The sequence below is a fragment of the Oncorhynchus mykiss genome, chromosome 13 (assembly GCF_013265735.2).
Source record: "Oncorhynchus mykiss isolate Arlee chromosome 13, USDA_OmykA_1.1, whole genome shotgun sequence".
NCBI lineage: Eukaryota > Metazoa > Chordata > Actinopteri > Salmoniformes > Salmonidae > Oncorhynchus > Oncorhynchus mykiss.
This window is the reverse complement of record NC_048577.1, coordinates 73,263,625-73,286,038: the sequence shown is the minus strand read 5'-3', so window position 1 is coordinate 73,286,038 and position 22,414 is coordinate 73,263,625. Positions and strand designations below refer to the sequence as shown.

The 22,414-nt window shown below is 43.9% G+C and overlaps 1 protein-coding gene and 2 long non-coding RNA genes across 5 annotated transcripts in view; 1 reads left to right on the top strand and 2 right to left on the bottom strand.

Annotated features, from left to right (window-relative positions):
- The first annotated feature begins 12,793 nt into the window (after positions 1-12,793).
- Positions 12,794-13,443, top strand: LOC118938388. Its single transcript, XR_005035686.1, has 2 exons — positions 12,794-13,057; positions 13,101-13,443. It is a non-coding gene; the product is annotated as an uncharacterized LOC118938388 (long non-coding RNA).
- A 792-nt stretch (positions 13,444-14,235) lies between these two features.
- LOC118938387 lies at positions 14,236-15,078 on the bottom strand. The gene is made up of 3 exons (XR_005035685.1): positions 15,069-15,078; positions 14,785-14,887; positions 14,236-14,732 (listed from the first exon to the last, which is right to left on the bottom strand). It is a non-coding gene; the product is annotated as an uncharacterized LOC118938387 (long non-coding RNA).
- A 376-nt stretch (positions 15,079-15,454) lies between these two features.
- Positions 15,455-22,414, bottom strand: part of LOC118938386 (rho GDP-dissociation inhibitor 2-like) — a 45,644-nt gene continuing 38,684 nt past the window's right edge. For all 3 annotated transcript variants that reach the window (XM_036942145.1, XM_036942143.1, XM_036942144.1), the window contains 3 exons: positions 18,694-18,757; positions 18,038-18,298; positions 15,455-18,001 (listed from right to left, as the gene is read on the bottom strand). In XM_036942145.1, coding sequence (XP_036798040.1) covers positions 18,099-18,298; positions 18,694-18,757 — 264 coding nt within the window. In that variant the 3' untranslated portion in view covers positions 15,455-18,001; positions 18,038-18,098. The remainder of the gene's footprint in view (positions 18,002-18,037; positions 18,299-18,693; positions 18,758-22,414) is intronic.

Here is a 22,414-nt window from a genome sequence, read left to right as displayed (position 1 = left end):
ATGCAAGGTACTGAATTAAAGCTACACTCGTTGTGAATCTAGCCACCAAGTCAGATTTGTAAAATGCTTTTCGGCGAAAGCATTCCGAATTCAACTGTAGATCTGTAACAGTTTGGGTGTCACATCCTGACCTTAGAGATCCCTTTGAAACTATAGTTGGTTAGGTCAGGGTGTAACTAGGGTAGGCAATCTATGTTTTCTATTTCTTTGTTAGCCTGGTATGGTTCCCAATCAGAGTCAGCTGTCTATCGTTGTCTCTGATTGGGGATCATACTTAGACAGCTTTTTCCCACCTGTAGTTTGTGGGATTTTGTTTTGGGACCGTGCCGTTTACTAAACTTTTCATTTTGTTTGTATTTGTTGTTTTTTTGGTGTTCATTGAATAAAGTAAGATGTACGCATACCGCACTGCACCTTGGTCCGATCCTTCCATCGACGAGCGTAACATTGGGTCTAGAGTGTCACCCCCTTTGAATAGGGGGATGACCCCGGCAGCTTTCCAATCTTTAGGAATCTCAGACGATACGAAGGAGAGGTTGAACAGACTAGTAATAAGGGTTGCAACAATTGCGGCGGATCATTTTAGAAAGAGATGGTCCAGATTGTCTAGCCCAGCTGATTTGTAGGGGTCCGGATTTTGCAGCTCTTTCAGAACATCAACTATCTGGATTTTGGTGAAGGAGAAGCTGGGGGGGGCTTGGGCAAGTTGCTGTGGGGGGTGCAGTGCTGTTGGCCGGGGTAGGGGTAGCCAGGTGGAAAGCAAGGCCAGCCGTAGAGAAATGCTTGTTTAACTTCTCGATTATCGTAGATTTATCGGTGGTGACAGTGATTCCTAGCCTCAGTGCAGTGAGCAGCTGGGAGGAGGTGCTCTTATTCTCCATTGACTTTACAGTGTCCCAAATATTTGGGGAGTTAGTGCTACAGGATGAAAATGTATGTTTGAAAAAGCCTTTGCTTTCCTAACTGACTGTGTATATTGGTTCCTAACTTTTCTGAAAAGTTGCATATCACGGGGTCTATTCGATGCTAGTGCTGGTCAAGGGCAGTCAGGTCTGGAGTGAATCAAGGGCTATATCTGTTCTTAGTTCATTTTTTTTGAATGGGGCATGTTTATTTAAGATGGTGAGGAAAACACTTTTAAAGAACAACCAGGCATCCTCTAGTGACGGGATGAGGTCAATATCATTCCAGGATACGCCGGCCAGGTCAATTAGAAAGGCTTGCTCGCTGAAGTGTTTTAGGGAGCGTTTGACAGTGATGTGTGGAGGTTGTTTGACCGCTGACCCATTACGGATGCAGGCAATGAGGCAGTGATCGCTGAGATCCTGGTTGAAGACACCAGAGGTGTATTTAGAGGGCTAGTTGGTCAGGATGATATCTATGAGGGTGCCCATGTTTGCCAATTTAGGCTTGTACCTGGTAGGTTCCTTGATCATTTGTGTGAGATTGAGGGCATCTATCTTAGATTGTAGGATGGCCGGTACGAACTCTGAAGATAGATGGGGGGGATATCAATTCACATATGGTGTCCAGGGCACAGCTGGGGACTGAGGGGGTCGGGAGACACGGCGTTCAGAAAGCTAGCAGGTCGGGAGACACGGTGTTCAGAAAGCTAGCGGGCCGGGAGACACGGCGTTCAGAAAGCTAGCGGGCCGGGAGACACGATGTTCAGAAAGCTAGCGGGTCGGGACAAGCAGATGGCTCTTCTGCGGCATCACAACGGAAAAACATGTTGAAAACAATTGGACAATTACATCGGCAGACCAGTCGTGATGGATTGGCGGGGCTCATGTCGACAATAAAGGGTCCAGACCAATTGGCAAAAGAGGTATTGTAGCCCAAGAGTTAGCTGGTGTACTTTATCGGCTAGCCAGGAGATGGGCTTAGCTCATTAGCTTCGGGGCAGAGCCTCCCGGTAGCAGCTAGCTAGCGGTGATGATCCGGTGTAATGGTCCAGATCTTGCTGCAGGAATCCGGTGATCTAGTGGAGAAAATCAGTCCGATATGCTCTGGGTTGATATTGCGCTGTGCAGACTAGCAGGTATTATCCGAGCTTAAAGCAGCTAAAGGTAATGGGGTGAGGCGGGTTGCAGGAAGGCATATATAATTTGAAAAAGGAAAAATAAATATACAAAAATAGACAAAAAAAAAGAATATTTATACTGGACAAAAACAAACACGTTCGAATGCTACTTGGATTATAACAGTGTGTTTGTGAAGTCATGATGATCTATTTGTCAGGGTGTCAGGCTGTGGAGTCACAGAGGAAGGCTGTGCTTCTCTGGTCTCAGCTCTGGAGTCAAACCCCTCACACCTGAGAGAGCTGGACCTGAGTAACAATGATCTGAAGGATTCAGGAGTGAAGCTGCTCTCTGCTGGACTCGGGAATCCCCACTGTAAACTGGAGACTCTGAGGTCAGTATTCCTGTAGTTGGTCAACAAATTATGACTCTTCACCAGATCCACATGTGTTTACCAGACACACATAGTCCACAACATATGTGTTTGGACAGTGAAGCTTACAGTTTTAAATGTGGTGCTCTGCTCCAGCATTTTGGATTTGAGATATAATGTTTCATATTAAGTGACAGTACAGAATGTCACCTTTTATTTAAAGATATTCATACATATATATTTTACTGTTTAGAAATGAAAGAACGTTATGTATGTAGTTCTCCCATTTGAAGAAGTCCTAATTATTTGTACAAATCATTCAGTCAAAAGTTTATTGTTTGGACCAATATTCTTTGCCTCCAGTGATTTCATCAAGCTTGTGATTCTACAAAGTTGTTGAATGCATTTGCAGTTTGTCTTGGTTGTGTATTGGATGATGTTTTCCTAATAGAAACTGAATGGTGAATAATGTCCTGTCATTTTGGAGTCACTTCACTTGTATTGTCAGTAAGAATAGAAGATGTTTCTGAACACTTCTACATTCATGTGGATGCTACCATGATTGTGAATAATCTTTAATTAATCGTGAATGATGAAGAATAACAAAGTTATAGAGGCACAAAGATCAGAATAAATGCTAACCTCTCCTGCTATTGGTAATGGTGAGAGGTTAGCATGTTTTGTTGTAGCCTCTGTTATTGGTAATGGTGAGAGGTTAGTATGTTTTGTTGTAGCCTCTGTTATTGGTAATTATGAGAGGTTAGTATGTTTTGTTGTAGTCTCTGTTATTGGTAATGGTGAGAGGTTAGTATGTTTTGTTGTAGCCTCTGTTATTGGTAATGGTGAGAGGTTAGCATGTTTTGTTGTAGCCTCTGTTATTGGTAATGGTGAGAAGTTAGCATGTTTTGTTGTAGCCTCTGTTATTGGTAATGGTGAGAGGTTAGCATGTTTTGTTGTAGCCTCTAACTTACTCACTCATTATTATTCATGATTCATTAATGGTTTTTCTTAATCATGGCATCATCAGGATTAATTTAGTATTGTTTAGAAACATGTTATCTACTCACTTATAAAGACAATTACTCCAGTCATCACCCACCATTTAAATATTGGGCAAAACATAACCCAAAACAAACTGCAAATGCAGCCAACGAGTTTAAGTCACAAGCTTGATGTAGTCATTGCATTGTGTTCAAGGAATATGGGACCAAATACTATTCTTTTGACTACTTTAATATACTTTGAGTGAACTGATCAGAATACTTATGACTTCTTCAAATGGGCGGACTTGATACATAAAGTGCTGTCATTTCAAAACGGGAAACAGATATGTATTAAAATATCCTAAAATAAAAAGATTTGAAACATTTGATTCCAATTCCAAAATGTTAGAGTACAGAGCCACATTTAAAATGTTAGCTTCACTGTCAAAATAGATATGGTGTGGACTGTATACTCAATACAATCTAAATCTGATACCTCACTGTCTGTCTTTTGACTGATACTGCTTTTTAAACTGGTCTGGTCAGTCTACTATAATATTTGTACTTTACATGTTTCTATCTACAAGCAACACTATGCAATGATAATACTCTGCAATGATAATACTATGCAATGATAATACTATGCAATGATAATACTATGCAATGATAATACTATGCAATGATAAGCAATACAAGCAATACTATGCAATACTATGCAATGATAATACTATGCAATGATAATACTATGCAATGATAATACTACGAAATTATAATTTGTAGTTTATAATAATGATACATTCATTTATGAATAAATATGGCAGGTTTCAGGACACTGGTATATCTGAACTTTGTGAAAATATATACTGCCACTATTTTCACCACCAAAGAATAGCAGTGTGATTTTAATATGATTTGACTCTTTGCAGGCTGTCAGGCTGTCTAGTCGCAGAGGAAGGCTGTGCTTCTCTGGTCTCAGCTCTGAGGTCAAACCCCTCACACCTGAGAGAGCTGGATCTGAGTAACAATGACCTGAAGGATTCAGGAGTGAAGCTGCTCTCCGCTGGACTGGGGAATCGCCACTGTAAACTGGAGACTCTGAGGTCAGTATTCCTGTAGTTGGTCAACAAGTGATAACTGTTCACCAGATCCACATGTGTTTACCAGACACACATAGTCCACACCATATGTGTTTGGACAGTGAAGCTTACAGTTTTAAATGTGTTGCCATGCTCCAGCATTTTGGATTTGAGATATAATGTTTCATATTAGGTGACAGTACAGAATGTCACCTTTTATTTGAGGCTATTCATACATATAGTGGGGCAAAAAAGTATTTAGTCAGCCACCAATTGTGCAAGTTCTCCCACTTAAAAAGATGAGAGAGGCCTGTAATTTTCATCATAGGTACACTTCAACTATGACAGACAAAATGAGAAAAAAAAATCCAGAAAATCACATTGTAGGAGATTTTTAATGAATGGTGTGGACACCAAGTAAGCTGGCCCCAGTGGTGTATTGGGCCACTCGCACTACCCTGTGTAGTGCCTTGCGGTCGGAGGCCGAGCAGTTGCCGTACCAGGCAGTGATACAAACAGTCAGGATGCTCTCGATGGTGCAGGTGTAGAACCTTTTGAAGATCTGAGGACCCATGCCAAATCTTTTCAGTCTCTTGAGGGGGAATTTGTTTTGTCGTGCCCTCTTCACAACTGTCTTGGTATGCTTGGACTATGTTAGTTTGCTGGTGATGTGGACACCAAGGAACTTGAAGCTCTCAACCTGCTCCACTACAGACCCGTCGATGAGAATGGGGGCGTGCTCGGTCCTCGTTTTCCTGTAGTCCACAATCATCTCCTTTGTGTTGATCACATTGAGGGAGAGGTTGTTGTCCTGGAACCACACGGCCAGGTCTCTGACCTCCTCCCTATAGGCTGTCTCATCGTTGTCGGTGATCAGGCCTACCACTGTTTTGCCATCGGCAAACTTGATGATGTGTTGGAGTCGTGCCTGGCCGTGCAGCCATGAGTGAACAGGGAGTACATTAGGGGACTGAGCACACACCCCTGAGGGGCCCCTGTGGTGAGGATCAGCATGGCAGATGTGTTGTTACCTACCCTTACCACCTGGGGGTGGCCCGTCAGGAAGTCCAGGATCTAGTTGCAGAGGGAGGTGTTTAGTCCCAGGGTCCTTAGCTTATTGATGAGCTTTGAGGGCACTATGGTGTTGAACGTTGATCTGTAGTCAATGAATAGCATTTTCATTGATGTTCCTTTTGTCCAGGTGGGAAAAGGCAGTGTGGAGTGCAATAGAGATTGCATGATCTGTGGATCTGTTAGGCCGGTATGCAAAGTGGAGTGAGTCTAGGGTTTCTGGCATAATGCTGTTGATGTGAGCCATTACCAGCCTTTTAAAGCACTCCATGGCTACAGACGTGAGTGCTACGGGTCTGTAGTCATTTAGGCAGTTTACCGTAGTGTTCTTGGGAACAGGGACTATGGTGGTCTGCTTAAAACATGTTGCTATTACAGACTCGGACAGGGAGAGGTTGAAAATGTCAGTGAAGACACCTAACAGTTGGTCAGCACATGCTCGCAGTACACGTCCTGGTAATCCGTCTGGCCCTGCGGCCTTGTGAATGTTGACCTGTTTAAAGGTCTTACTCACATCGGCTGAGGAGAACGTGATCACACAGTCTTCCAGAACAGCTGGTGCTCTCATGCATATTTCAGTGTTATTTGCCTCGAAGCGAGCATAGAAGTAGTTAAGCTCATCTGGTAGGCTCGTGTCACTGGGCAGCTCTCAGCTGTGCTTCCCTTTGTAGTCTGTAATGGTTTGCAAGCGCTGCCACATCCGACGAGCGTCAGAACCGATGTAGTACGACTCGATCTTAGTCCTGTATTGAAGCTTTGCCTGTTTGATGGTTCTTCTGGGTTAGAGTCTCTCTCCTTGAAAGTTTTTAGAAACATTATGTACAAAATGAGTTACGAATATTTTTTTATTTACTGCCACTATTTTCACCACCAAAGAATATCAGTGTGATTTTAATATGATTTGACTCTTTGCAGGCTGTCAGGCTGTCTAGTCACAGAGGAAGGCTGTGCTTCTCTGGTCTCAGCTCTGAGGTCAAACCCCTCACACCTGAGAGAGCTGGACCTGAGCTACAATCACCCAGGAGACTCAGGAGTCAGACTGCTCTCTGCTGGACTGGAGGATCCACACTGCAGACTGGAGAAACTCAAGTATGTAGAGGGTTTATGTCAATGTTCATATCAGACATGTTTGACTCATCAGGCTAGTTAAGACAAACATTCTTACCACCACTTGGACAAAGTTGTGTGTGTGTGTGTGTGTGTGTGTGTGTGTGTGTGTGTGTGTGTGTGTGTGTGTGTGTGTGTGTGTGTGTGTGTGTGTGTGTGTGTGTGTGTGTGTGTGTGTGTGTGTGTGTGTGTGTGTGTGTGTGTGTGTGTGTGTGTGTGTGTGTGTGTGTGTGTGTGTGTGTGTGTGTGTGTGTGTTCAGGTGTATCCCTCAATGACTGTCTGTTCTTCTGCTTACCGCTACAGTGTGGAACATGGTGGAGAGAACAGAATGAAACCTGGGCTTAGAAAATGTGAGTGTTGACTGAGGTGAAGAATAGGACTAAGAATAAGTCTTAATTCAAGTTAAGTCAAAGTCAAAGACCACCATCATTACTTACTTGGTTATATTAAATATCAGCTGTAGTTCTACAGAAGCAGAAATCAGGGACACCAAAGTTTAAAAATAATTGATTTGACACCATCATTACTTACTTGGTTAATTAATGTGAATTAGTGTGTTTTATATTACCATACAGTATAACATATGATCATTCAACAAGTCTCAAGTTACCTTAACTTCTCCTTTTGATACCTAGAAACATCTACATTAAATGAATTAGTAAAAAGTGAGTTAACATTCTAATGTGAATGATGATGATTTCTAATATTGTGTCTGGTTTCATCCATCAGATGTCTGTGATCTCACACTGGACCCAAACACAGTAAACAGACTCCTCTCTCTGTCTGAGGAGAACAGAAAGGTGACATGTAGGACAGAGGAGCAGCCGTATCCTGATCACCCAAAGAGATTTGAGGACTATGAACAGGTGCTGTGTAGAGAGGGTCTGACCGGGCGCTGTTACTGGGAGGTAGAGTGGAGTGGGAGAAGGGCTGATATAGGAGTGACATATAAAGGAATCAACAGGAGAGGAAGGGTTGAGGACTGTGGTCTTGGATACAATGACAAGTCCTGGAGTCTGGACTGCTCTGACTACAGTTATATTGCCTGTCACAATAATAATGACACTACCATAGACGTCCTCTACTCCAGCTCCCACAGAGTAGGAGTGTATCTGGACTGGCCAGACGGCACTCTGTCCTTCTATAGAGCCTCCTCTGACACACTGACCCACCTGCACACATTCACCTCCACGTTCACTGAGCCCCTCTATCCAGGGTTTAGGGTTCATGATGATACCTCAGTGTCCCTGTGTCAAACACAACATGATGTATCACTCTAATCAGGGTCATGTTCAGTAAGACACACTGGAGCAACAATGTAGAATATTTTTCTAGTGTGTCAAACATATGATTGTATATATTCATGAATAAACACCATTGAAGTTGACAGACATTGTCAACTAGAGTCATTCATTAATATAATGAATCACCACACTGAGTTGTTAAAACGGGTTTCATTTACAAATCATTGATCTTGTTGGTTTTTTCTCCCCAATTTCATGGTTTCCAATTGGTAGTTATAGTCTTGTCTCATCGCTGCAACTTCCACACGGACCAGACTCCTAGGCATTTGTAGTTGTCCACATATTCTAAGTCAGAACCGTCCAGAGTAGTGATGCTAGTCGGCGGGTTGGCGGGTGCGGGCAGCGATCGGTTGAAGCGCATGCATTTAGTCTTACTTGCATTTAAGAGCAGTTGGAGGCCACGGAAGGAGAGTTGTGTGGCATTGAAGGAGGTTAGTTAACACTGTGTCCAGGGAAGGGGCCCGAAGTATACAGAATGGTGTCGTCTACGTAGAGGTGGATAAGAGAATCACCAGCAGCAAGAGCGACATCATTGATGTATACAGAGAAAAGAGTCGGCCCGAGAATTGAACTCTGTGGTACCCCCATAGAGACTGCCAAAGGTCCGGACAACAGGCCCTCCAATTTGACACACTGAACTCTGTCTAAGAAGTAGTTGGTGAACCAGGCGAGGCAGTCATTTGAGACACCAAGGCTGTTGTCTGCCGATAAGAATGTGGCCCAATTTTTCAGTTTTTGATTTGTTAAAAAAGTTTGAAATATCCAATAAATGTCGTTCCACTTCATGATTGTGTCCCACTTGTTGTTGATTCTTCACAAAAAAATACAGTTTTATATCTTTATGTTTGAAGCCTGAAATGTGGCAAAAGGTCGCAAAGTTCAAGGGGGCCGAATACTTTCGCAAGGCACTGTATATCTGTACTGTCTTCCAACCTGAACACCAACCTGAACACTGTTGATACCAGTTCATATCTGTACTGTCTTCCAACCTGAACACTGTTGATACCAGGTTATATCTGTACTGTCTTCCAACCTGAACACTGTTGATACCAGGTTATATCTGTACTGTCTTCCAACCTGAACACCAACCAGAACACTGTTGACACCAGTTTATATCTGTACTGTCTTCCAACCTGAACACTGTTGATACCAGTTTATATCTGTACTGTCTTCCAACCTGAACACTGTTGATACCAGTTTATATCTGTACTGTCTTCCAACCTGAACACCAACCTGAACACTGTTGATACCAGTTTATATCTGTACTGTCTTCCAACCTGAACACCAACCTGAACACTGTTGATACCAGTTTATATCTGTACTGTCTTCCAACCTGAACACTGTTGACACCAGTTTATATCTGTACTGTCTTCCAACCTGAACACTGTTGATACCAGGTTATATCTGTACTGTCTTCCAACCTGAACACTGTTGATACCAGGTTATATCTGTACTGTCTCCCAACCTGAACACTGTTGATACCAGGTTATATCTGTACTGTCTCCCAACCTGAACACTGTTGATACCAGGTTATATCTGTACTGTCTTCCAACCTGAACACTGTTGATACCAGGTTATATCTGTACTGTCTCCCAACCTGAACACCGACCTGAACACTGTTGATACCAGTTTATATCTGTACTGTCTTCCAACCTGAACACTGTTGATACCAGTTTATATCTGTACTGTCTTCCAACCTGAACACTGTTGATACCAGTTTATATCTGTACTGTCTTCCAACCTGAACACTGTTGATACCAGGTTATATCTGTACTGTCTTCCAACCTGAACACTGTTGATACCAGTTTATATCTGTACTGTCTTCCAACCTGAACACCAACCTGAACACTGTTGATACCAGTTTATATCTGTACTGTCTCCCAACCTGAACACTGTTGATACCAGGTTATATCTGTACTGTCTTCCAACCTGAACACCAACCTGAACACTGTTGATACCAGTTTATATCTGTACTGTCTCCCAACCTGAACACTGTTGATACCAGTTTATATCTGTACTGTCTTCCAACCTGAACACCAACCTGAACACTGTTGATACCAGGTTATATCTGTACTGTCTCCCAACCTGAACACTGTTGATACCAGTTTATATCTGTACTGTCTTCCAACCTGAACACTGTTGATACCAGTTTATATCTGTACTGTCTCCCAACCTGAACACTGTTGATACCAGGTTATATCTGTACTGTCTTCCAACCTGAACACTGTTGATACCAGGTTATATCTGTACTGTCTTTCACTTATTTTATTAGATGAATAAATAAAACCTAATTGAGGAAAGTTTTTACTTGTAATGACCTGTTCTGTTAAAAACCCTGATTTAAACTGAGATTCAGTGATATGACAGTGTCTTTATCCATATAAGTACCTGATTCAGACTGCGTTGTGCTCCAGTCCGGTGGCTCTTTGTGTGATTCATTGAATGTAACGGAGTTGAAGTTGTGTTCCCAGAAGTCCACAGGATGGCGCCAGAGCAGCATAAATGGACTGGTGAGACCTGAGTAATGTACCAGGGGAATACACTATATAACCAGCAGTATGTGGACACGCCTTCAAATCAGTGGAATCGAATAATTCAGCCACACCTGTTGCTGACAGGTGTATAAAATCGAGCAGACAGTCATGCAATCTCCACAGACAAACATTGGCAGTAGAATGGCCTTATTGAAGACTTCAGTGACTTTCAACGTGGCACCGTCATAGGATGCCACCTTTCCAACAAGTCAGTTTGTCAAACTACTGCCCTTCTAGAGCTGCCCGGGTCAACTGTAAGTGCTGTTATTGTGAAGTGGGAAACGCCTAGGAGCAATAACGACTCAACCGCGATGTGGTAGGCCACACAAGCTCACAGAACGGTACTGCCGAGTGTCTACGGAGATTTCATGGCTGGGTGCTCGATTTCATACACATGTCAGCAGCGGGTGTGGCTGAAATAGCCAAATCCGCTAAATTTGAAAGGGTGTATATATAGAGTGTACCTTCACCTATCGTCCGCTTATTCGAGTGCCTTATTTGGAATGATGTTGAGTCCACATGTTCAGACAGACAGGAAGTGGCTGATTAAATCACCTTTATTAAAAGATACAAGATGCTGGGATACCAACACTTTAGAATGCAGAAGTACTTTACACACAGGCCCAGGCTTGTGTCCAATATGGCCCCTTATTCCCTATATAGTGCACTACTTTACACACAGGCCCAGGCTTGTGTCCAATATGGCCCCTTATTCACTATATAGTGCACTACTTTACACACAGGCCCAGGCTTGTGTCCAATATGGCCCCTTATTCACTATATAGTGCACTACTTTACACACAGGCCCAGGCTTGTGTCCAATATGGCCCCTTATTCACTATATAGTGCACTACTTTACACACAGGCCCAGGCTTGTGTCCAATATGGCCCCTTATTCACTATATAGTGCACTACTTTACACACAGGCCCAGGCTTGTGTCCAATATGGCCCCTTATTCCCTATATAGTGCACTACCTTTACACACAGGCCCAGGCTTGTGTCCGATATGGCCCCTTATTCACTATATAGTGCACTACTTTACACACAGGCCCAGGCTTGTGTCCAATATGGCCCCTTATTCACTATATAGTGCACTACTTTACACACAGGCCCAGGCTTGTGTCCAATATGGCCCCTTATTCACTATATAGTGCACTACTTTACACACAGGCCCAGGCTTGTGTCCAATATGGCCCCTTATTCACTATATAGTGCACTACTTTACACACAGGCCCAGGCTTGTGTCCAATATGGCCCCTTATTCCCTATATAGTGCACTACTTTAGACCAGAGCCATGTTCCCTATATAGTGTACTCCTTTAGACCAGAGCCCTATTCCCTATATAGTGCACTACTTTAGACCAGAGCCCTATTCCCTATATAGTGCACTACTTTATACTACAGCCCTATTCCCTATATAGTGCACTACTTTATACTACAGGCCCAGGCTTGTGCCCAACCAAACTCACATAGAGGCTGTATCCAATATGGCCCCTTATTCACTATATAGTGCACTACTTTAGACCAGAGCCATGTTCCCTATATAGTGTACTCCTTTAGACCAGAGCCATGTTCCCTATATAGTGTACTCCTTTAGACCAGGGCCCTATTCCCTATATAGTGCACTACTCTATACTACAGCCCTATTCCCTATATAGTGCACTACTTTATACTACAGCCCTATTCCCTATATAGTGCACTACTTTATACTACAGCCCTATTCCCTATATAGTGCACTACTTTATACTACAGCCCTATTCCCTATATAGTGCACTACTTTATACTACAGCCCTATTCCCTATATAGTGCAATACTTTATACTACAGCCCTATTCCCTATATAGTGCACTACTTTATACTACAGCCCTATTCCCTATATAGTGCACTACTTTATACTACAGCCCTATTCCCTATATAGTGCACTACTTTATACTACAGCCCTATTCCCTATATAGTGCACTACTTTATACTACAGCCCTATTCCCTATATAGTGCACTACTTTATACTACAGCCCTATTCCCTATATAGTGCACTACTTTATACTACAGCCCTATTCCCTATATAGTGCACTACTTTATACTACAGCCCTATTCCGTATATAGTGCACTACTTTATACTACAGCCCTATTCCCTATATAGTGCACTACTTTATACTACAGCCCTATTCCCTATATAGTGCACTACTTTATACTACAGCCCTATTCCCTATATAGTGCACTACTTTATACTACAGCCCTATTCCCTATATAGTGCACTACTTTATACTACAGCCCTATTCCCTATATAGTGCAATACTTTATACTACAGCCCTATTCCCTATATAGTGCACTACTTTATACTGCAGCCCTATTCCCTATATAGTGCACTACTTTATACTACAGCCCTATTCCCTATATAGTCCACTACTTTTAACCAGAGCCCTGAATAGACCAGACACCTAATCATGTGTATATATCTGAATCTAGCATTGTGTTTGTCCTGTTAATCACCCTGTGAATGACACTCTATGGGTCCAGGTTAACACTCTATAAAGGGAACAGAATGACTATGGGTCCAGGTTAATAGAATGACTCTCTATGGGTCCAGGTTAACACTCTATAAAGGGGACAGAATGACTCTATGGGTCCAGGTTAACACTCTATAAAGGGGAATATAATGACTCTCTATGGGTCCAAGTTAACACTCTATAAAGGGGAATAGAATGACTCTCTATGGGTCCAAGTCAACACACTATAAAGGGGAATAGAATGACTCTCTATGGGTCCAAGTTAACACTCTATAAAGGGGAATAGAATGACTCTCTATGGGTCCAAGTTAACACTCTATAAAGGGGAATAGAATGACTCTCTATGGGTCCAAGTTAACACTCTATAAAGGGGAATAGAATGACTCTCTATGGGTCCAAGTTAACACTCTATAAAGGGGAAAAGAATGACTCTCTATGGGTCCAGGTTAACACTCTATAAAGGGAACAGAATGACTCTCTATGGGTCCAGGTTAACCCTCTATAAAGGGAATTAGAGTCCATTTGGAACACAGCCACAGTAGTAATAACAAAGGTATTTTTGATCTAAATCCCTGTAAATATCTGCGGTATCCTTGGCAACCCATTTCAATCTGCAGGTTGGTTTTTTTCATTTCAAAATCACAACGTGACAGTAAAACAGTCTTTAAAGAAAGAAGAGATGTGAAACCATGCAACACTCAACAAGCCCACGTTACAGTTACTTCTGGGTTCGCCACCATTTTGAATGGCATCATCAATATCATCATCATCAATATCATGATCATCAATATCATGATCATCATCATCAATATTATCATCATGATCATCATCATCATCAATATCATGATCATCATCATCAATATTATCATCATGATCATCATCATCATCATCAATATCATGATCATCAATATCATGATCATCAATATAATGATCATCATCATCAATATTATCATCATGATCATCATCAATATCATGATCATCAATATCATGATCATCATCATCAATATTATCATCATGATCATCATCATCAATATCATGATCATCAATATCATGATCATCATCATCAATATTATCATCATGATCATCATCATCAATATCATGATCATCAATATCATGATCATCAATATTATCATCATGATCATCATCATCAATATCATCATCATCATCATCATCAATATCATGATCATCAATATCATGATCATCATCATCAATATCATGATCATGATCATCATCAAAATCATGATCATCATCGTCATCATCATCAATATCATGATCATCATCGTCATCATCATAAATATCATCATCATCATCATCATCAATCTCATGATCATCGTCGTCATCAATATCATGATCATCAATATCATCATCATCATCATCATCAACACTTACAACACCATAAGACTTCACACAATAGTGACAAGGACGTTTTGACGTTTTTTTGGGGGGGGGGAAAGACAGCATCGATCAAATCTCGAAGACCTCATCCACTGAGTTTCCATGACAGGACAAAACGGGTCACGTCGTAGATAGAACGGGGTTCTCTTCTGTTTCATTAGTTCGTTACCCGAGTCCATCGCTGTCTTTAGGCCTCATGCTTGGTGTTAAAGGGGGACAGTGACCCCGAGCAACAGATATACACTACACTTCAGCAAACTAACCACTGGCACCAAACGCTAACCTGCTGCTCCCAGATCAGTGTCTAACCTCCGTGCTGGCACCAAACGCTAACCTGCTGCTCCCAGATCAGTGTCTAACCTGCTGCTCCCAGATCAGTGACTAACCTGCTGCTCCCAGATCAGTGTCTAACCTGCTGCTCCCAGATCAGTGTCTAACCTCCGTGCTGGCACCAAACGCTAACCTGCTGCTCCCAGATCAGTGTCTAACCTGCTGCTCCCAGATCAGTGTCTAACCTCCGTGCTGGCACCAAACGCTAACCTGCTGCTCCCAGATCAGTGTCTAACCTGCTGCTCCCAGATCAGTGTCTAACCTGCTGCTCCCAGATCAGTGTCTAACCTGCTGCTCCCAGATCAGTGTCTAACCTGCTGCTCCCAGATCAGTGTCTAACCTGCTGCTCCCAGATCAGTGTCTAACCTGCTGCTCCCAGATCAGTGTTGTGCCATCATTCCATTCATTGTCATGTTTGGATGCCAGGAAGTAGCTAGGAGTGACATGATGGTCCAAGCATACTGATATACCCAGGCTAACCAATCACCATCGTAACATTCTAATTTACATTCTGACTGGAATAATCATGTCATGATACTTTGGGTGCTAACAGTGGCGCCCATTAAGGAACCTCCAACCCAGTTGACCCTCTACTGTACTGTATAGATATGTCTCAGGGTCACTACCTAACAGAGAGGTAAAGACACTGTGTAGGCTACTTCTGTTGGGCTGTATTCTGTAGCGACTACTACAGAGCATATTGTACACATCACAATCACATTTTCTTCATCATAGCCAGACAACAGGCTTCCTCAGGATGTTTACATGATGTTTAATGGGAGATGGTTGATACATGGTGAATGGCGTTATCTTTTAAAGAGCAACTCTCTCAATAGGCAAAGAGGCAGACATTGGGGAAATGACATTCAAGCAGCATTGAAAAAATAGAGCAACTATAAGGACAAACCTGAGAAAACAACAGTTGTCTGTTGATATGTTACCATGGTAAAACTCCTCCAGACAGCGTGAAACCATGTTGTTTTACATGAATCCAATAACAGCTCAGGTGTGTCAAGTATAACAGAGACAGAAGGCAACTGAAAGACACAGTAACAGAAATTAGATTCTAGATGTAGGACTTAGAAGATGGTCATTCTAGAACTATAACTTAGAAGATAGTCATTCTAGATGTAGAACTTAGAAGATGGTCATTCTAGATGTAGGACTTAGAAGATGGTCATTCTAGATGTAGAACTTAGAAGATAGTCATTCTAGATGTAGAACTTAGAAGATGGTCATTCTAGATGTAGGACTTAGAAGATGGTCATTCTAGAACTAGAATTTAGAAGATGGTCATTCTAGAACTAGAACTTAGAAGATGGTCATTCTAGATGTAGGACTTAGAAGATGGTCATTCTAGATGTAGAACTTAGAAGATGGTCATTCTAGATGTAGGACTTAGAAGATGGTAATTCTAGATGTAGGACTTAGAAGATGGTCATTCTAGATGTAGAACTTAGAAGATGATATTTCTATAACTATAACTTAGAAGATGGTCATTCTAGACGTAGGACTTAGAAGATGGTAATTATAGATGTAGAACTTAGAAGATGGTCATTCTAGATGTAGAACTTAGAAGATGGTCATTCTAGAACTAGAATTTAGAAGATGGTCATTCTAGAACTAGAACTTAGAATATGGTCATTCTAGAACTAGAACTTAGAAGATGGTCATTCTAGAACTAGAACTTAGAAGATAGTCATTCTAGATGTAGAACTTAGAAGATGGTCATTCTAGATGTAGGACTTAGAAGATGGTCATTCTAGATGTAGAACTTAGAAGATAGTCATTCTAGATGTAGAACTTAGAAGATGGTCATTCTAGATGTAGGACTTAGAAGATGGTCATTCTAGAACTAGAATTTAGAAGATGGTCATTCTAGAACTAGAACTTAGAAGATGGTCATTCTAGATGTAGGACTTAGAAGATGGTCATTCTAGATGTAGGACTTAGAAGATGGTAATTCTAGATGTAGGACTTAGAAGATGGTCATTCTAGATGTAGAACTTAGAAGATGGTCATTCTAGATGTAGGACTTAGAAGATGGTAATTCTAGATGTAGGACTTAGAAGATGGTCATTCTAGATGTAGAACTTAGAAGATGATATTTCTATAACTATAACTTAGAAGATGGTCATTCTAGACGTAGGACTTAGAAGATGGTAATTATAGATGTAGAACTTAGAAGATGGTCATTCTAGATGTAGAACTTAGAAGATGGTCATTCTAGAACTAGAATTTAGAAGATGGTCATTCTAGAACTAGAACTTAGAATATGGTCATTCTAGAACTAGAACTTAGAAGATGGTCATTCTAGAACTAGAACTTAGAAGATGGTCATTCTAGATGTAGGACTTAGAAGATGGTCATTCTAGATGTAGGACTTAGAAGATGGTAACTTCTTGAGGAGTATGAGACACACTGTTGTCAAACATTCTAACTGATAACTAACATTACAAAGGGCTGCTCCTTGAAACCTTGTTGAACTGGCAATTTCCGAATAGAACACTTTAGAATAACCTTCTAGAATGTGCCTCTCCCACTATGGGGTGTAAATACATCTCCATACTCCAACGTCACTGTATGAGTGAGTCCCACGGGTTTAACTTCATTTGATCCCCTTCAGTTAACACACTGTAGTACAGAGCATCAGATTACATCACACATAGACAAGTGGATCTCCACCTACAGCTCACACCCCCTGCCTCCCAAAATGGCCCCCTATTCCCTACATAGTGCACTACTTTTAACCAGAGCCCTGCGGGTAGTGCACTATATAGGGAATAGGGGGCCATTTTGGGTTGTAGCCCACGATGTTCGGTTGTCTACTATGATGTGATACTGGTTTGGTTTATGACAACATCCTCTCTGTCCCGTTCTAGACCGTGCCTAACCTAACTTCCTGTTTACACCTTTCATACCGGCCTCTGTCTTTTACTATTATACAGGTGGGCCTTGGAGGGAGGGGGGAGAGGATCCCAGTCCTTCTAAATGAAGAGGGAGAGAAGGATGAGGTCTCTATCCATCCCAGTCCTTCTAAATGAAGAGGGAGAGGGGAGACACAGGGAGAGGGAAGCATGGAGAGAAGGATGGGGTCTCTATCCATCCCAGTCCTTCTAAATGAAGAGGGAGAGAAGGAGGGAGAGGGGAGACACAGGGAGAGGGAAGCATGGAGGGAAGGATGAGGTCTCTATCCATCCCAGTCCTTCTTGATGGAGGAAGGAGGGATGAAAGTGGGGGAGACGGGAGAGAGAAGGGGTAAGAAGGAAGGAAGGAAGGAAGGAAGGAAGGAAGGAAGGAAGGAAGGAAGGAAGGAAGGAAGGAAGGAAGGAAGGGGAAAGGGAGAGGTGGAGACACAGGGAGAGGGAAGGAGGGAGAGAGAAATGAGTCTCCTCTCTATTCGTCCCAGTCCTTCTTGATCCCCAGGTTCCACTCCCATGAGAGGTGGTCGGTCTTGTCGTCGTCGGTGAAGTGGGACTTGATGTGGTAGCTGCCTCTGACAATCATGCCTTTGGGCGCCTCCTCCACCGGGGTCATGAACTCGTGCTCCTCCACCCGCGGCCCGTAGCTGCCCACCATGTACACCGCCTTGTCCACTGCATGACACAAAATGGACGCTCAGTTGCACACTTGCTAGACAGGTTTGAGGTGAATGTGGGGGAAACTGTGACAATTTGTGTCAGTGACAACACACCAAATGGAGGCTCAGTTGAACAGTTGGTAGTCAGGTTTTAGGTGAATGTGGGGGAAACTGACATCTTGTGTCGATGACAACACACCAAATGGCAGCTCAGTTGCATCGCTGTTAACCCGGAATTAGGTGTACGTGTGGAAACTGTGATGTCTTGTGTCGATGACAACACATAAAATGGCAGCTCAGTTGCACCCTTGCTAGCCAGGGTTTAGGTGTATGTATCAGAAACTGACACGGTCTATGAGCCTAAACAGCACAGCGTATCCACAGCTCGGCACAAAATGGGGTCCTCCTTACCTCTGATTCCTTTCCTGTAGGTCAGATGGACGTACTTCAGCCCAGACACAATATCCCTGTTAACCTGGAGAGGAGAGGAGGGGAGGGGAGGGAAGGGGAGAGGAGAGGAGGAAGGGAGGGGAAGGGAGGGGAGGGGAGGGGAGTTATCAGGAGCAATAAATAAACAATGTAAATTCATTGGGACTGGAAATCTGAAATGCATTTAAACACAGTATGAACTTATATGGAGGAGATGAGAGGAGGAGGGGAGAGGAGAGGAGAGGAGAGGAGATTGGAGAGGAGAGGAGGGGAGAGGAGAGGAGAGGAGAGGAGAGGAGAGGAGGGGAGAGGAGAGATTGGAGGAGGGGAGAGGAGAGGAGAGGAGAGATTGGAGGAGAGGAGAGGAGAGGAGAGGAGGGGAGGGGAGGGGAGAGGAGAGGAGAGGAGAGGAGAGGAGAGGAGAGGAGAGGAGAGGAGAGGAGAGGAGAGGAGAGGAGAGGAGAGGAGAGGAGAGGAGAGGAGAGGAGAGGAGGGGAGAGGAGAGGAGGGGAGAGGAGAGATTGGAGGAGGGGAGAGGAGAGGAGAGGAGGGGAGAGGAGAGATTGGAGGAGGGGAGAGATTAGAGGAGGGGAGAGATTAGAGGAGGGGAGAGGAGAGATTGGAGGAGGGGAGAGATTAGAGGAGGGGAGAGGAGAGATTGGAGGAGAGGAGAGGAGAGGAGAGGAGAGGAGAGGAGAGGAGAGATTGGAGGAGGGGAGAGGAGAGGAGAGGAGAGATTGGAGGAGGGGAGAGGAGAGGAGAGGAGAGGAGAGGAGAGGAGAGGAGAGGAGAGGAGAGAAAGGAAAGGAAAGGAGAGGAGAGTTATCGTATATGAAGTCTCATCAAGAGGCAACTTTACATGACACCCTACTCCCTATTCAGTGCACAATGTTTGACCAGGGCCCTTAGCCCTATAGACCCTGGTCTAAAGTAGTGCCCTTAGTCCTATAGGCCCTGGTCTAAAGTAGCGCCCTCAGCCCTATAGGTCCTGGTCTAAAGTAGTGCCCTTAGTCCTATAGACCCTGGTCTAAAGTAGTGCTCTTAGTCCTATAGGCCCTGGTCTGAAGTAGTGCCCTCAGCCCTATAGGTCCTGGTCTAAAGTAGTGCCCTCAGCCCTATAGACCCTGGTCTAAAGTAGTGCCCTTAGTCCTATAGGTCCTGGTCTAAAGTAGTGCCCTCAGCCCTATAGGTCCTGGTCTAAAGTAGTGCCCTTAGTCCTATAGACCCTGGTCTAAAGTAGCGCCCTCAGCCCTATAGGTCCCGGTCTAAAGTAGTGCCCTCAGCCCTATAGACCCTGGTCTAAAGTAGTGCCCTTAGTCCTATAGACCCTGGTCTAAAGAAGTGTCTTTAGCCCTATAGGTCCTGGTCTAAAGTAGTGCCCTTAGCCCTATAGGCCCTGGTCTAAAGTAGTGCCCTTAGTCCTATAGGTCCTGGTCTAAAGTAGTGCCCTCAGTCCTATAGGCCCTGGTCTAAAGTAGTGCCCTTAGCCCTATAGGCCCTGGTCTAAAGTAGTGCACTATATATGGAATAGGGTGCCATTTGAGGCAAAAAATCCCTAACAGTTGTTTTGGTGGCCTAGTGATGGAAGTCAGTCCCGCTGCCTGTTCAATGGTGCTTCTAAACCATCTCCAGAGAAGGTTTCCTGTTGGCATTTAAAAAGCCCTTTTGTACCTTTATAGACGAGCAGACATGCCGTAGCCTGACACCGCCTGGTATAGAGGTCCTGGATGGCAGGAAGCTTGACCCAAGTGATGTACTGGGCCGTTCGCACTACCCTCTGTAGTGCCTTGCGGTCGGAGGCCGAGCAGTTGCTATACCAGGCAGTCAGGATGCAGTCTCGATGGTGCAGGTGTAGAACCTTTTGAGGATCTGAGGACCCATGCCAAATCTTTTCAGTCTCTTGAGGGGGAATAGGTTTTGTCGTGCCCTCTTCACAACTGTCTTGGTATGCTTGGACTATGTTAGTTTGCTGGTGACGTGGACACCAAGGAACTTGAAGCTCTCAACCTGCTCCACTACAGCCCCGTCGATGAGAATGGGGGCGTGCTCGGTCCTCGTTTTCCTGTAGTCCACAATCATCTCCTTTGTCTTGATCACATTGAGGAGAGGTTGTTGTCATGGCACCACACGGCCAGGTCTCTGACCTCCCTATAGGCTGTCTCGTCGTTGTCGGTGATCAGGCCTACCACTGTTTTGCCATCGGCAAACTTGATGATGTGTTGGAGTCGTGCCTGGCTGTGCAGTCATGAGTGAACAGGGAGTACATTAGGGGACTGAGCACACACCCCTGAGGGGCCCCTGTGTTGAGGATCAGCATGGCAAATGTGTTGTTACCTAACCTCATCACCTGGGGGCGGCCCGTCAGGAAGTCCAGGATCCAGTTGCAAAGGGAGGTGTTTAGTCCGAGGGTCCTTAGCTTATTGATGAGCTTTGGGGGCACTATGGTGTTGAACACTGAGCTGTAGTCAATGAATAGCATTTTCATTGGTGTTCCTTTTGTCCAGGTGGGAAAGGGCAGTGTGGAGTGCAATAGAGATTGCATCATCTGTAGATCTGTTAGGACGGGTATGCAAAGTCGAGTGGGTCTAGGGTTTCTGGGATAATGGTGTTGATGTGAGCCATGACCAGCCTTTTAAAGCACTCCATGGCTACAGATGTGAGTGCTACGGGTCGGTAGTCATTTAGGCAGGTTACCTTAGTGTTCTTGGGAACAGGGACTATGGTGGTCTGCTTAAAACATGTTGGTATTACAGACTAAGTCAGGGACAAGTTGAAAATGTCAGTGAAGACACCTGCCAGTTGGTCAGCACATGCTCGCAGTACACGTCCTGGTAATCCGTCTGGCCCTGCGGCCTTGTGAATGTTGACCTGTTTAAAGGTCTTACTCACATCGGCTGAGGAGAGCTTGATCACACAGTCTTCCAGAACAGCTGGTGCTCTCATGCATATTTTTCAGTGTTATTTGCCTCGAAGCGAGCATAGAAGTAGTTTAGCTCATCTGGTAGGTAGGCTCGTGTCACTGGGCAGTTCTCAGCTGTGCTTCCCTTTATAGTCTGTAATGGTTTGCAGGCTCTGCCACATCTGACGAGCGTCAGAACCGGTGTAGTACGACTCAATCTTAGTCCTGTATTGAAGCTTTGCCTGTTTGATGGTTCGTCGGAGGGCTTTGCAGGATATATTATAAGCTTCCGGGTTAGTCCTGCTTCTTGAAAGCGCCAGCTTTCGCCTTTAACTCAGTGCGGATGTTGCCTGTAATCCATAGCTTCCGGGTTAGAGTCCTGCTTCTTGAAAGCGCCAGCTTTCGCCTTTAACTCAGTGCGGATGTTGCCTGTAATCCATAGCTTCCGGGTTAGAGTCCTGCTTCTTGAAAGCGCCAGCTTTCGCCTTTAACTCAGTGCGGATGTTGCCTGTAATCCATAGCTTCCGGGTTAGTCCTGCTTCTTGAAAGCGCCAGCTTTCGCCTTTAATTCAGTGCGGATGTTGCCTGTAATCCATAGCTTCCGGGTTAGTCCTGCTTCTTGAAAGCGCCAGCTTTCGCCTTTAACTCAGTGCGGATGTTGCCTGTAATCCATAGCTTCCGGGTTAGTCCTGCTTCTTGAAAGCGCCAGCTTTCTCCTTTAACTCAGTGCGGATGTTGCCTGTAATCCATAGCTTCCGGGTTAGAGTCCTGCTTCTTGAAAGCGCCAGCTTTCGCCTTTAACTC